Raw genomic sequence first — 14,667 nt, 5'->3', positions numbered from 1 at the left:
GATCGTCCATGAATCGAATCATCGTTAAAATGAATCGTTACACCCCTGGTGAGCTCTGTCCAAGGAATGCTTTTATTTATTGTTTTTGGATGCACAGTACTTCCTGTGACTGGGTGGACTACAGTCGGCTCACAGGCAGTGAGCAGTGGACAAATGTAGAAAGAAAACCAAAAGAAAGCCAGACGCGCCCCCCCCCCCCCCCCCCCTTGTTCAATGGTGAAACGCGTAAGACGAGACATAATGTAAAGCACCCGTCTCCCTCACTGTCTGTCTCTCACACATTGGCAACATTAAACACCACACGTCAATGAGTAAACCCTCCCTGACACAGAGCGTCTTCTGAAACGCCGGCAAACACACTCCCATAACCCCTTGTCCAATCCCTCTGGATGACACGGTTAGCAGGACAACTCACAGCCTAATACCCCACGATAACCACAAATCAAGTGCTGACTACACAGGCGGACAGAGAGGAGGGGAGATAACAGGCTGAGAGAACTGTGGGGACAGGAAAATAATCACTGGCAGGTTTGTCCTTTTTCTCATTATAGTGTCCCTAACCTTGGGCCTCGGAGGCTTTTTCGCCACCTAAATCCCCTCGGGGACCTGGAGACGGCCGCGGTGGATGTTTTGAGCCGTGTCAGCGTCGGTCGTACATTATAGGGCTGGGCGGCATGTGCCTAAAATTCACATTAGGTATGACAGGTATTTCACATCACCGTATGTTGTAAGACCCAGGCGGTTTCACGGTATATCACGGTATTTATTTTTGGAGTACACACATTCATCCATTAACGCCGGCCAACTGAACAGCTGTTCACAGCTGTTCACTCAACAAACTTGGTTTCTGATCCACGTATGATTTTTCAAAACCAGAAAACCTGCAAACAGCTCCTGTATTTGATCTCAAATATTGCTCAATGCAGCAATATTTAAATTACCGTAAGTGGAATGCAAGCAACCTGGCAGGGGTTACCATGTGAAGCTCTCTAAGCCAAAATCACAGATTTTCCTTGGAGGAATGATTTTGGGCTGCACAAATAAATTGAATAGAATAACAGGTTGTCTCTGTTAAGCCCGTTTCTCATGTGCGGCGATGTTGCCAACTGTACGCAACGAAAAACTTGGGACGTTGACCAGTACAAAGCTGAAAAGACAATTCTTTAAGCTCGGCATCTTGATTACACAAATACAAACTTGGTATGCATCGAGTCTGGGACTATTTATCAAACACTGGGCAAAAATCTAAAATATTGGTCTGGCTCAACTCTGTAGTGCAGCACAGAGATTGTGTGCTTGCACATAACGCTGTCTCGCTCGCTCTATGTGGTCCTGATGTCCAGATGTTACTCTTACGCAACACTTACAGTTGGCTAACAAGAGAATCTGGGCCACTGACAAGCACACATCCACTACAAATACGCACAACATCAATCTCCCTAAAGCTGCCATCTTTGCAGCCGCCACAGTGAGGCCCAACCGCAATCATGAACCTCCACTTCCACGTATGAAAAACCTTTATGTTTTTACACTTCCTTATAGTAATAGAGCGAGTGTCTCGTAGCACACAAGACCCACACTGAGCGCTGCTGCCACCTCAGCACTCAAATATGACGAACCGCTCTCCTTCATTATGAAGCTCATTTCTTCTAAGCTCATTTCCAATCAGCGGTGATAACCAACACCGCCGTCCTCACATTCTCATTGTTTTTCCATCATCTGCTTCCAAATGCTGCACCTTTCAGCCCCTCCGTGCACCCCCCCCCCCCGGCATGCCTCATCATGCTATTCATTTCAGCAAAAGAAGCAGTAAATAAAGCTTTTAGAAAAATACAAATTCACATTAGGTATGACGAAATGAGCTTGTTGGTGAGCATTTGGGTAGTAGAGAGTGTTTGTCAGCGTTTCAAACCCGGAATACGTTCTTGTAAATCTTTCTCTGTGTGTGTGTGTGTGTGTGTGTGTGTGTTTGGTCTTTTCACACTTGAGCTCCTTCAAATAGTGCTGTTGCAGAGCTGGTTGACAGGGCTACTTGGGAAAGTGCTTTTCAAGCCTCCGGCTAATGGTCTGCTGAAGACTTCTGCTGATGAAAATGAGATCACCTCCACCGCGCGACACATTTTGCTCCGTATGCAATGGCAGGCACACTGTGGGGGAGGGAGTGTGCGTGCATACGCACAAACCAATAGCCAGTCTGCTGGATGCACATTTGCATTGGTGAACGCCTCTGTGTGCGTGTGTGAACAGCCGCGTAGTGACGAATGCGTGATGACATCTAACATGGCGTAGGAGCATATCCAAGGGTCACTGAGAGTGCGCATTCATCTATTTGTGAGATTTAGCCGGCGCCTGCATGTGTATCCTTGAGTGAGAAATGTTACAAGAAAGTTCTATAGAAAAGAGCCTTTTGTAGTCTTTTTTTTCTGCCCTGTAAGGGATCACAAAATATACACAAAACACCTTCCCACTTGCAAAGTAGCTAAACAACACAAATAATGCATCCTTGTGGACCCCCCATAAAAGTGGCCTACTACAAGATATTCAAATTGAGTAACGCACGCAGTGCAAGCTGATTTAAAATTCATTCTCAGCTCAGCCTGCGCAGCGGGCCGCTATGTGCCATTTGAGTCCTCTTGCTACATTTTGGAAAATGCGGCGTGAACTCGTTTTTGCTTCCTGACTCTGCAGTTTTACTGTGAAATGAGCAAAATGCCCCCTTTTCCCCCGCGCCTGCCGTCATGTGCAGTTATCCTCGAAGGCCTAAACTGGGACTCACCCGGCAGACTTGTGGACACGTTGACCTGCGTGTAGAACCTCTTGCTGGGCAGCAGCTCCGACACGCTGTTCAAGGCCTCCACGGAGAACGTGTAGTTGGTGTTGGGGAGGAGATTGACCACGGTCACCGTTCTCTCCGTCAGGCCGACCTGCTGCGGCACGAAGCCGACGCTCGCCCCGCACGGCTCGCACTGCCGGCCCACGCACCTCCGGCAGCCCACGCTGTAGGTCAGGTCCACCCGGCCCCCCGCGTCCGACGGCGCCGCCCACTCCAAGATCAGCGTGGACTGTTTCAAGGTGTAGAGCAGTTCTCTGGGCGGGGAGGGAGGCCCTGGAGAGACGAGAGCAAGAGCGTTTCGGTTTCCATTAATTAGTTTCAGATTAAAAAGAAAAGGCTGTTAATCAAAAGCATCCTAGAAACTGCAACTGAAATGCAGCAATTGAAAAGGATTTTAATTTGTCAAGTGATGTCATCACCACATGCCATGCAGCATTCTTCACACCCAAACTGGACACTCGCTTACTATCATCTTCATCATCATTCTTATTAGTAACTATTGATGTAAGGCTGTGCTTTTCTGTAAAAAGTGGCTCCCATAAAACTTGCCAGGATAAATAAAAGCAATACCAAATTTAACTGTAGCATATGAAGTATTGGCACTGGGAGGTTTAACTCAACTCAGTTGGCTATTTTCAGTTTTTTCCACAGGCATAGAGGTGGATAATGACCATGTCTGTCACTTTGAGGCGGAGATAAAACGCTACTGATCAGGATCACTCCTCAAACCCGCCGTTATTTACCCATCGTGGCCGCAGGTTTGTTTATGCACTGAGTCGAGCCATGCAGAGTAACCTGCGTGGTTTCAATAGGCCACTCAAACATGTTGCTGAAGCATAATGTATCTTGTAAGGACCAACGCACTGTGCATTGGGTATTACAGTGTGATTGCTCAGTGTGCACATCATGCTACAATGACTCTGTTCCATCCCCGATAAGGTGATGAGACACAATTGGTTTAAAAAAAGAATTTGATCCTAGAGGGTGTGGGCAATTGAAAATGTGGAGTTGTAGCTGGAATACAACTGATTATTGTTGCAGTATGTTTCGTTTCGCGATGGAAGTAAAAAAATAAATAAAAAAAGGACTGGATTGGGCTGGAGGAGTGATTACTGATGATGCCGGAAAAACACCTGCGAATGAGAGGACTAAAAGCAGTAGCTTTGTGTTGTAATAACGTAGAGTACCTTTTGTTTGGACATGTGCGTGCGTGGGCAGTGAGAAAAAATGTGTCCATTTTGTGCAGATGTCAACAGTGCTGCATGGAACAAATCCTCCCCTTCGATCCGTAAACAAAGGTGAGTGACCACGGATCATAACACAACAGTCTGAGCTGCTCACTAAAGAGGCCGTGTGTGTGATTACAACATATATGGGTACATCACTGTTTGATACACAGGGCTTTGTGTAGTTTCAAACCAATAGTCATCCAACAAATGTGATATGTGCTTAGAGGGCTGTATCTCATCACTTCGTCAGTGCCCTGACTGACCTCTGCCTTCTCCTGCAGGTCTTTGCACATGCATGCTGAATGAAGTTCCATTAAAAGGTCATGCATTTTCTACGTGTCCCTGTGCCGTGAAATGAATAAGTGAAGGTGTGCGTGCTGTCAACCTCGTCCCATGCTGCAGATGCGTCCTGCTCTCAGACACGTGGAGAGTTTCAGAAGCCCAGAGAGCATTCAGCGTGTGTACATGCAGATTAAATAGAGACACATCTGGGCCGTTTGTGCCTCCTCGGCCCCGTGGTCCCTCTTTCTCTTGTAGTTTCTCTCTACCAACTTTGTCATGTCGCAGTTATTTAAACCTGACCGGCCAAACTATTTAGCCTCTCTCTTTCCCGTATCCTGCCCTCCTCCACTCTCCATCTGTCTCCGTCTTCAGAGTTCACATGTCCATTCAAATGACCCTTTGTCTCCCCCTCCACTGCTGCTCCAACAAACTGAATCATATCAAATTAGAACTTTCTCTTGATGTTGTATTTAGAATATTGACACAAAAGCCTAAGAAGAGTCTGCATCCATGGATCTCTTTGAGCCAGAGCTAAATTTAGGTGCTTCAAGGGCATTTATGGTAAAAGGAAAATAATGAAATTGCACCGGTCATTAATTGCAGATAGTCATATGCATATTAAACCTTGTCAAACATAGTCCTCCCTTTTTCTTTCAATTCTAGACTCATCAAGCTCGGTCTCCCTCTCTCTTTTTTCATGCTCACCAGTGGCAGTGGATTAGCCAAATCTGGGGATGATCATAATTAGCGAATCAATAGTGTAATTAATGTGGTCATTAGGCTGCGCTAAATGTTATCACAATGGGATCAGAGAGCTTGGCGATCAATACAGTAATTACACCACCTGCATTGCAGATACTATAAAAGACAGTATGACCACACACACATATGAGCGTGAATGTACACAAAGTCACCTGCACAGACCTTGTGACCCCCACGAATACTACCGTGAGTGCTCACAGGCCGTGGAGCCCATTATTCCTCCATCTAATTACCAAGCCATATCAATAGGTTGCTCTGCATGCAGGAATCAATAGGGCTGTACCCTGCATGCTCTTTGTCTTATCGGCCTTGTAGTGCATCTTTATTGGCGAAGAATAGCATTCGGTATGAGAAGGTGTGGGGGGGTAGGGTAAGAGGCTGGGGATGAGATCGCAGAGTTTTCCGCTTGAAGACAGAGGGACGAGGTTTCCGATTGACAGAAGGATGAATGGGTTGATAACGGGCACAAACAAAAAGACTGAAGGAAATGGGAAGAGGCGGTACGAAGAGTGATGAGCTGCCAAGTAGTGACGGCAGAGCCGAGAGAGAGAGAGAGAGAGAGAGAGAGAGAGAGAGAGGAAAGCGTGGTCAAGGGTCAAGAAGGAAGAGTGAAGGGGGTTGGAAGAAGACAGGGTGGTCTGGTGGAGGGAAGGTAATGGATGTATAGCTGAAAATGGGTCCTTAATGTTTTGGACAAATACCTAACGTGGACTGAATGTTAGGAGAGATGGTAGGAGGAGGTGAAGGATGGGAGGGTGCTAATAGGGATCGAGGCTAGGAGACAGATAGCTGCAATGGACACTTAATGTGTGGGCACAGGTCAGGAGGAGGGGGGGGTTGGGGTTCCACCTAAAAACATAAAATAACATGTATGATCATGCGGATGTTTCCTCTATTGTAAAACTAGAACGGGAAGAATCTGACACCCTTAAAATATGCAAAACCTGAGAATAATTAAATGGTATAAATCTCTTTAACTCTCGTATTAAACGAGCCAGCAAATGTTCTGTGTTTGCTGATGCAATTAAGGGAAAATGAGAGGAAGGAAATCCTTTGAGCTTGTCGCTGGAAAAAACAAACAAAAAAACCTCTTTGACCAACTCACAACTTCATCATCAATAGATCAGCACAAGGCGCGTATCTTGTCTCTGGTTTCATACCGGGACGAAGAAAGACGACACCCGGCGGGTTTCTGGATGGATTTTTGGACTGGAACTGGTTGCAATATTAGAGACGAGGATATAAGGAGAAGGAGAGGTGAGGGTTGGGTGAGAGGAGACATGGAAATGAGGTAATGAGGGGGAGTCGGAGAGGTCAAATAATGAGGATAGATGGCGAGACAGAGGACACAGAAAGTGGGTGCAGGTCAGACGAAGAGGCGACGGAATGGGAAAAAAAGAGGGGGGGGGTATAAAAGGATTCGGATTGAAGGAAGAGGTTAAAGTGGTCTTTAAGGACAAGGGCAGATAAACGAGAGGCAGAACGGGTGGGCGCGATAACGATTGGCTCACAGACATGAAATTTCTCGCTTAATGCAAAAATTTGTCATTGAGTGCGTGAGTGATGCAGCCACACACAAACACATAATCTCCTTACTTGTGCACGGGGCCGAGGGTGTGTCCAGGGGGGTTCTGAAGTGGTCCTCCTCACACACACACACCACAGATCCTTCCTCCTCTGATACACTATTGGCAGGACAGGGAAAACACTCCTGCTGCCTGGAGGACATCTTGTAGGACCCCCGGGGACACGCTGGTAAAAGAACACACAGAAACAGAAAACATTAGATATCTACAGGATCACAAGATATTTTTTCCCACCCGTCCCTCGGTGCTTCCATAGATATTCCAAACCCAAGACATTTTTTTATATAACTTGCATTTTCATTTCTTGGCACAAAAGCTGCAGCACAACATCGGACACGGCGGCACTTCAAAGCCCAAGCAAAGAAATCTCACTTTCAATTCTTGAGAGAGAAAATTAAGAATGAATGGAGGGAAAGCAAGTCCAGGAGGACGTATGATTAAGGGGGAAAAACAAGTGGATATTTTGGCTGTTAAGTCATCTGAAAAACACAATATGCAGGCACGACTAATTCGTTTCGCCAGTTTTGTAAAGCATCAACTAATCCACGTGCAGAGGGGGGGGCTGTGAACCGTGACAACGTGGGCGGGGCAGATACGCACTCGTGACCTCATGTGTGCAGCACACAGAGAAACAGAAGCCCATCAAAGAATGTGCCACACGGTTATTTTACACCCGCCTTCTACACAGTTTCATTTTCCACGTGCCGCGCCAATGTAGCAGGTGATAATGGGTGTGAAATCAGGCAGCCGACGCTCTGGCCTCCTCTCTTCTGAGACTGCATTCTAAACAGCTCTGGTGTGCTCGCTCTTCTCTGAATACGCCGCACAAACTGCTCTGCTTTGCATTGGACTTTTCTCTCCTCATCTTAGCGATGACAATCTATGTTGTTCGCCAAATGAGTGACAGCACCCCTTTAAACAAGTGAATCTCAACACTGAATGCATAACTGAGGGCCACAGAGCGCCACACTGTGGTTACCGCTAGCCGCCATCTCCCTCGTCAATGTCAGGGACGGCTCCCGATCAAGTCAAACGGCGTTACCGAGGCGTTTTACCTCAGTCCTGGGAGAGTGAGCAGTGAGCGGACTGGTGTTCAGTTGATCGCAATCTGCAAACCACGGCACTGGGTTACGCCAAATCCCACACGCCGTCACTCCGAAGCAATCAGGAACATTTATCGGAGGCCGTCGGCTGAGTGATATCGGTGAGCCATCCTACCGAGCTGAATCGTCCGCTGATGTCGAACAGTGTGAGTCGGTGATTTTACCATCAGCTAAGCAGCGAGTGGGGTTTTGTGGAGACAGATATAACCCACTACCGGCGACGTGTCACACTGGAGTCAACGCGTGGGGAGGAAACGCACCGGCCCGTGTGCAGGCAGCCCAGATGTGTCTTACACTCACGCAAAGACACAAGCAAAGCTCCCGTTGGCTTATTAACGTTCGTCGGGCTGCGAGGATAATGATAACTCGGGGGCCCTGTGTTATCCCGTCTCCGTTACAGAGCACGCGCACTACAGGCCTGCCATCACACATCGATTAGCAGGCCGCGTCAGCCTCTCCTGACTCGCAGCGTGTGCGCTCTGTGTACGTCTGGGTATCCGAGGCTGGAAGAACCTTGTAATCGACTTTCTAATGTCTGTCATTACACAGAGAAAAGCCTTTCGCTTTAAGCTCAAAGCACAGCCAAGCATGGGCACATAAAACACACACACACACACACACCACTATCCTTCCCTCAACACGCCAAGGACATCAAGTGTGAATAGCCTCTAAATCATGCATAGATCTATGAAGACAGAAATGGATTCTACATTCCCTCCCTATCATTCTTAAAAGCAGGCTGTAGCCGCCTTATCGCTTTAATTCAGCGTGGACACACGTCTAGCCGGCCCGCCGAGGACACGCGTGTCCGAGGAGAGGGGTGTATCAAGACAATATGTGCTGCTCAGATAACAAAAGGAGCAGGCTGCGGACCCTGCCCATCACTCTGTGTGCGGCGTTGAGACCGTTGGATGCCACGGCGACAGCCAGCGCCACCAAAAGGTCGCGTCAGTCAAAACGGCCCGGCGGCCACCTGCCGACGGGAGAACAGAAGGGGGGGGAAAAAAAGACGCTTGTAAGGGAAACCACTCCAATCATTTGTTGATCCCATCTTAGCGATTTCATTGCCAAGGTACGTTTGGAGGAGTGAGCATCACAGAGAGAAAGGGAGAGAAGGTGAGAGGGGAGGGGACGAGGGGGGAGGGGGGGGGGGGGGGTTGGAGAAATAGAGACAGAAGGAGAGATCTGCCAGGACAGCTGGCAAACCAACTGATCAATTTGTCCTATGTGCCAACAGGGAGCCTTGATTAAATGAAACATGGCAGCGCACACACACAGACATTTCTTCAAGGTGTAATAATGTAGATATGCAGCAACATGCCAAGTGCTATGGAGGGTACGGACGGGGGGGGGGAGGCGGGGGAGAGACTGCTGCTGAGAGAGATAGTTAAGAGAGGCAGAGACACACCGACAGACAGACAGACGGGTGGTGTGTGAGAGACAGAAGGCTACTTAATGTACGAGGAGTGGACATCAAACTGGGGGGGCAGGACTCCTTTGGCTCGACAGACACCGGCAGCAAACAGATAAGCAGTCGAGACCTGCAGCGCATACAGATGAGGAACGCGGTGGGAAGCAGCGACGGCGAGCGAGACTAAGGTCATCCAACGTGGTGGCAGGATGAAATGAGGAATACGAGACTTGCTATGGAATCTAATCAGAGTAATAAATGTAAAATGCTCCTGATCAAAATTACACTATATGAGATATGCCAACAGTTTTACCAGCTAATGAATAAAAATGACAAAAAAAGGCCAGGGAATCCGCATTTCAATGAGCTCACAAATTACTTTAATAGACTTCTGTCTTTGCAGAGGAATCCATTTATGGTTTGCCCTTCCCTCACTTTTCCTTCCTTTTCTTTGCCCTAACCTTAAACATGGCCATTAATAAATCACAAAGCACTTAAAACAATAAATGTGAGCAATGAATTGTTTCTTCGCCTCCCTGACAGCACTCGTTAATTAATATTAATAACACTAAAAGAGGTTCGATTTGGAGATTTACACATGCCGCCTAACCCGCTCCGTCATACACACACACTCAAAGAGTAAACACAAATATGCTTGCAAAACCTTTGCATTTAGAAAAACACACATGACCTTTAGACCTCTATTGGTTTCTGGGTACAGTTTTACTCTGCATGTTTTGTTCCGTAGCAGAGAAAGCAGAGAAAGAGCAGAGGCTGGAAAAAGAGTTGACAGCATGAAGCGATGCAATGGAGACGGGATGTGAACCCAGTGGGTGGAAATCAATAATTCAGAGAGCTTTAATTCAGATCAGTGCCCTCTGTGTGGCTGATTCTGATGCTAATTCTTTCAGCTGGTAGGCAGCTTTAACATCCGCAAGATGAATTCTCATTACCATCCAACTGTTTAAAGGTCTCTTATATACACCCCCCCCACACACACACACGAGTAGGCGGTTTGGAGAAAAATGCTTGATTGGTATGTTGAAGTGCTTCATGTTGAGTCAAGTTATAAAACACTGAAACGAGAGTGAAATGAGATTTTGGGGCTGAGATGAGTCTGACTGGACCAGTTGAAATTGGATTGAACCGAATGGATCCAGACGCGGCTTAATCCCAGTTCTAGAAAATGGGCTTTTGCTTCAAGACGATCGGATTCGGACCACAATCGACAAAAAACACATAGTATGACATCATAGGTGCTAGATACGAGATCAGAAGCATAACTATTGTGTCTCCATAGAATCCAGCAATTTGAGGCTAATGTTGCTGACAGTGTGAACGACAGGGCTGACAGAGGTAACCGTGGTTACCTGAGGGGGAACCGCAGGGTTGGTGCTGCGCATCTGCAACATCAGAAACTTTCTGATTCCGTTTGTTTGTTAGATATTGAACCGTTAAATCGTTTCTCATTGACGCCTCCTGGGCTTCATTCAAAACAACGTAATTCAACCACAACAAAAATGTGTCTAAGCTCCTCATCACATCAGTCTTAGGTTATCTAGTGCTAAAGGCGGAGTGACTGATGGGGAAAAAGAAACTGCCTTTTGAAGACAACAATTTCCTTCTGCGCCGCATGCGGTGCCATAACCTGTCGGCTCATCTCGCTGCTTTGAAGATACGGCCGGGCCTTGAATTACAGCATAAATCCCTGTTATCAGCTCAAGGTAAAAGATCTCCTTCAAGTCTACCCGGTGACTGGCTGCTGCCTCACAGTGCAATTGGGGAGAAAGCTCTGATCCACGGCATCCAGGTCAACGCTCCGCTTTATCGTTTAAGGGTATCGTTGTACCCACGGATTGAGTTTTTGGCTTTCTCACCCAATCGCACACTCAGACAGCACAGACAACGGAGGGCTTACATCACAGAACGAACAGAAAGAGGCGCTGAGTTACGTCACAGCACCAAAGTGCAAGGTCTGGGCTGTTTTTTTTTATAAATCAGATATAGAAGGGCAGACGGGCCCGAAGGACAAACACATGCACACGAACCAGCCATCAGACAGACAAGCCACTAAAAGCTACTAAAATACAGCACACATCATTGGCTCTTAGGTTTATTTAGTCATTAACCAATTATTGGTTCATTCTCTGGGCACCATGATTGCCTGAGGCCGTCCATCCAATAACTTATCTCTGAGTAAAACATGTTTTATTATATTTTATTTATATATATATATTTTATTCGTTTAGGAATATTTGTGTACTTATGTCATCAGCTGACTAGGAGTGACTAGACTACGCTAAGCCACGTTCTTTATTGACTCATAACATCCTTCACACAAAAAAAGACGTTTGCCGTTGTATCACAAAAGGAGGCCAAAATCTCAGCAACAAACATCTTCATAGAAACAAAAGTGTTGATTGTAGTCATCCTGGCTGCTGCGCCACGTTGTTTCCTCCTGTGGGTGACTGATGGCTTCCATTTAGCTTAACCACACAGACGACGCATACCCGTCCTACTGACATGGCACAGGACGCATTTGGGTTGCGCACTCGAGACATCGTGCTTGTGTATTCGCGGAAACAGACACCCTGCAAAAATCCAAAGTGGACCGACAAGACACGGCTCTCTGGCGGAAGGCCACAGGCGAGGAACAAGTGAGAAGAGTTCTAGGAGGAAGATGGTGAAACGCCCTAAAAGACAAATCAAGCGCGGATCTGTCAAGCCTTGCAAGGTGGCCTCACGTCCCACTGATACCCATCATCATCATCATCATCATCATCATCATCACACCCAGATGGACAGTGCCACAGTCAACCCTTATTATACCAGCCCAGCCTGCCCTGCATGGATAGCAGCTCGCAACAGAAGACCAATTCACATGATTCTATGAGGGTAACATAGTGTGTGTGTGTGTGTGTGTGTGTGCATGCATTTGAGCGAAAGCAGGGAGCGCTCCATTATTACCACATCAGCCAAAAGTCATGTTTGCATGTGAATTTCAGGCAATTTCAGGTCGAGCGCTCACGAAACGAGATTCAATGTTCTGCTCTTTTTGAACTGACATGCTGCGCGCGGGTGTGTGTGCGCACGCACGCGCGCACTTGCATGTGTTTATACACACGGTCTTTCTCACCTGTCATACTTTCCCAAAAAACACGATTCCTCCATCAAACCGAGCGAATTAAAAGAGGTAGCATTGATTTGTAGTGCTGCAGAAGGTTACACTGTACACACAGCGGCCTGTTAGACACTTACATCTCGCCCCATTTGCAGTTGCCATCTGTAATGTCATTCTTCACTAGGTGAAATATGTTCATGCTACAAAATGTCGACAGCACGTCTGTACTGCAAGTTGGGAAAAGCGTTGTCAATTTGTGTGTATGTGTGAGTACGAAATAAAAACTAGAACCCGGAGGCAGAGAATAAAAATAAAAAAGGTTCTGTTGGAGTCAGATGATAATTCCCTGTGACACGTACGCCTGGATCTTACATTGCCTAAACAGCTAATAATATATGCGACTGGAAGCTCATCACATTCACTGGTGGACGCATTAAGGGGGAAACAGAAAAGGAGACAGACCCCCTATTTGTGTGTGCTGCCTAGATTTAATCTGGTTATGGAAATTTTCCAGCATAATCTCCAGCCCGCAGTCTGCCGTGACAAGCCGATTTCCTTTGATTCAACAAAAAAACTAAAAATCTGCTATTCAAATCGGCGATGTGAACTTGAATGTTTCTCGACCGCTAACGACGTTCCATTCTCATTTGCCTCATCTGAATCAGCCACTCATGAAGACCGTGACCCAGATGTAGACAAAATGGCCTGATAAATTTCATTCCCAAGAGAACAAATGGATGAGCGCCGCTGCGTATCCTTAAGTACAGCGCCGAGGAGGAGGAGGAGGAGGAGGACAGAGGGAGACGGGGAGAGAGAGAGAGAGAGAGAGTGTGTGGTAGAGTGATGGAGAACTGTCGAGCAGTTGGATCTAGTGTCTTGTCCAGATGCTCATCAAGAGGAGGTCAAGGGTAATCGGATAGGCCTTCAACTCTGCAGGACACACCTATTAGAGGGACGGAAGGTGTTTATCTTTGTGTGCTTATGCTGAGTAATTATGTACATCCCGGCCTATACGAGGGCGCTGTGCATCTTTTCAGCTTATCAGAGCCGATGGTGTGAATGGAAGAAGCGCCTGCACAGTGAAGGGATTAGAGGTGCAAATTCTAGTAGTAAACATTAGTCTCCTGACAGCCGATGGAGAGCAAACAACCATCCGGCTATAATTGTACATTGTAATGCGTTCCGATACAGCGGCCTTATAATAAACAATACCGTGTGAAACTTACTAAGTGTTTCTGGACGCTGTCCATGGGAGGTACCATTCTGTTGCTTCTCATGTTCTACTAGCCTCAAATTCATATTTGGGGGGTACATTTTGAACGTTTGAAGAATAGGATGCGTGCTGGAATGTGTTCAAAGTGGCCGTCGTCACCAACATTGATAACCCTAACCCAAAAGTAGGCGTAGACCTTTATTACCGTACTTTGTTACATTACTTACATAATTCCCTAACAACAGGTTGCATAGGTCGGGTCAAATCATTTGAGCCCAAACCACAATTTTTTCATAATCAAGTAGTTTTGTTGTCTTGACTGGAAATAATTTAGTTCCACTTTCACAATGTGGAGAGTATTCAAAGCATCCGAATGGTGGTGATTACTGCCATCGGCCTTCAAAGTACGGCAAAGTGTGACCGATGACCTCGCTCTAACGCGACAGTATTTAATGCAGACTCCATTCATTGTGTTAAATCATAGGTGTCAATTCTTCTCCCCGCGAGCATTTAACACAATTCTTTTTGCTCGGTCATGAGCACACTGGTAAACAATGAGGCGATTAATGGATGACTCACTGGATTCACCTGCCTGACCCTCACATGACCCCTGACCTGTATGCGTTACCAAAGCCACAAGGTCTCACACGTCGCATTCTACAACAACGTAGGTTCTGCTTTCCGGAGGCATTTTGTTTAATATAGATATTAAAGAGAATGTCAGAGGATTTAAAGATACTTTTATTTTGTGCTGGTGTTTGTGGAGGCTTGTTCCAAATAGCAATAGGGGTCTTTCTTTTCGCCTAATCTGGCTAAACCTCTGAACAACTGATCAGCATCACAGTAACTATTCATTTTAGATGTTACAGGCACACACTTTTGCAGGTTGTAAAACTTAATGTCTGTTCAGGTTTGCATGGTTTCTGCACCGTAAAGTCCTGTGTCCAGTAGACCGTCTAAGGAAGCCCTAATCCCTGCTCATCGCTCATTCCACGCGACATTTGAGATCCAGCGTCCTGATCCAAAGTTATTAAAACGCCGAGCGGCTGCAGAGATGGATGGACATAGCAGTAGGGGGGTCACTTGGACCATAAGGCTGATTAAGTGTCTTCACTGGAGTAGGGTGG

At 46.7% G+C, this 14,667-nt stretch overlaps 1 protein-coding gene across 6 annotated transcripts in view; it reads right to left on the bottom strand.

The window, feature by feature from the left end:
• Positions 1–14,667, bottom strand: part of epha10 (EPH receptor A10) — a 111,655-nt gene that overhangs the window by 37,925 nt on the left and 59,063 nt on the right. For all 6 annotated transcript variants that reach the window (XM_078081188.1, XM_040188344.2, XM_078081189.1 and 3 more), the window contains 2 exons: positions 6,703–6,858; positions 2,777–3,106 (listed from right to left, as the gene is read on the bottom strand). In XM_078081188.1, the coding sequence (XP_077937314.1) occupies positions 2,777–3,106; positions 6,703–6,858 (486 nt within the window). The remainder of the gene's footprint in view (positions 1–2,776; positions 3,107–6,702; positions 6,859–14,667) is intronic.

Source organism: Gasterosteus aculeatus, chromosome 10, assembly GCF_964276395.1.
Source record: "Gasterosteus aculeatus chromosome 10, fGasAcu3.hap1.1, whole genome shotgun sequence".
Lineage (NCBI taxonomy): Eukaryota > Metazoa > Chordata > Actinopteri > Perciformes > Gasterosteidae > Gasterosteus > Gasterosteus aculeatus.
This window is presented reverse-complemented; position numbering and strand designations above follow the sequence as displayed.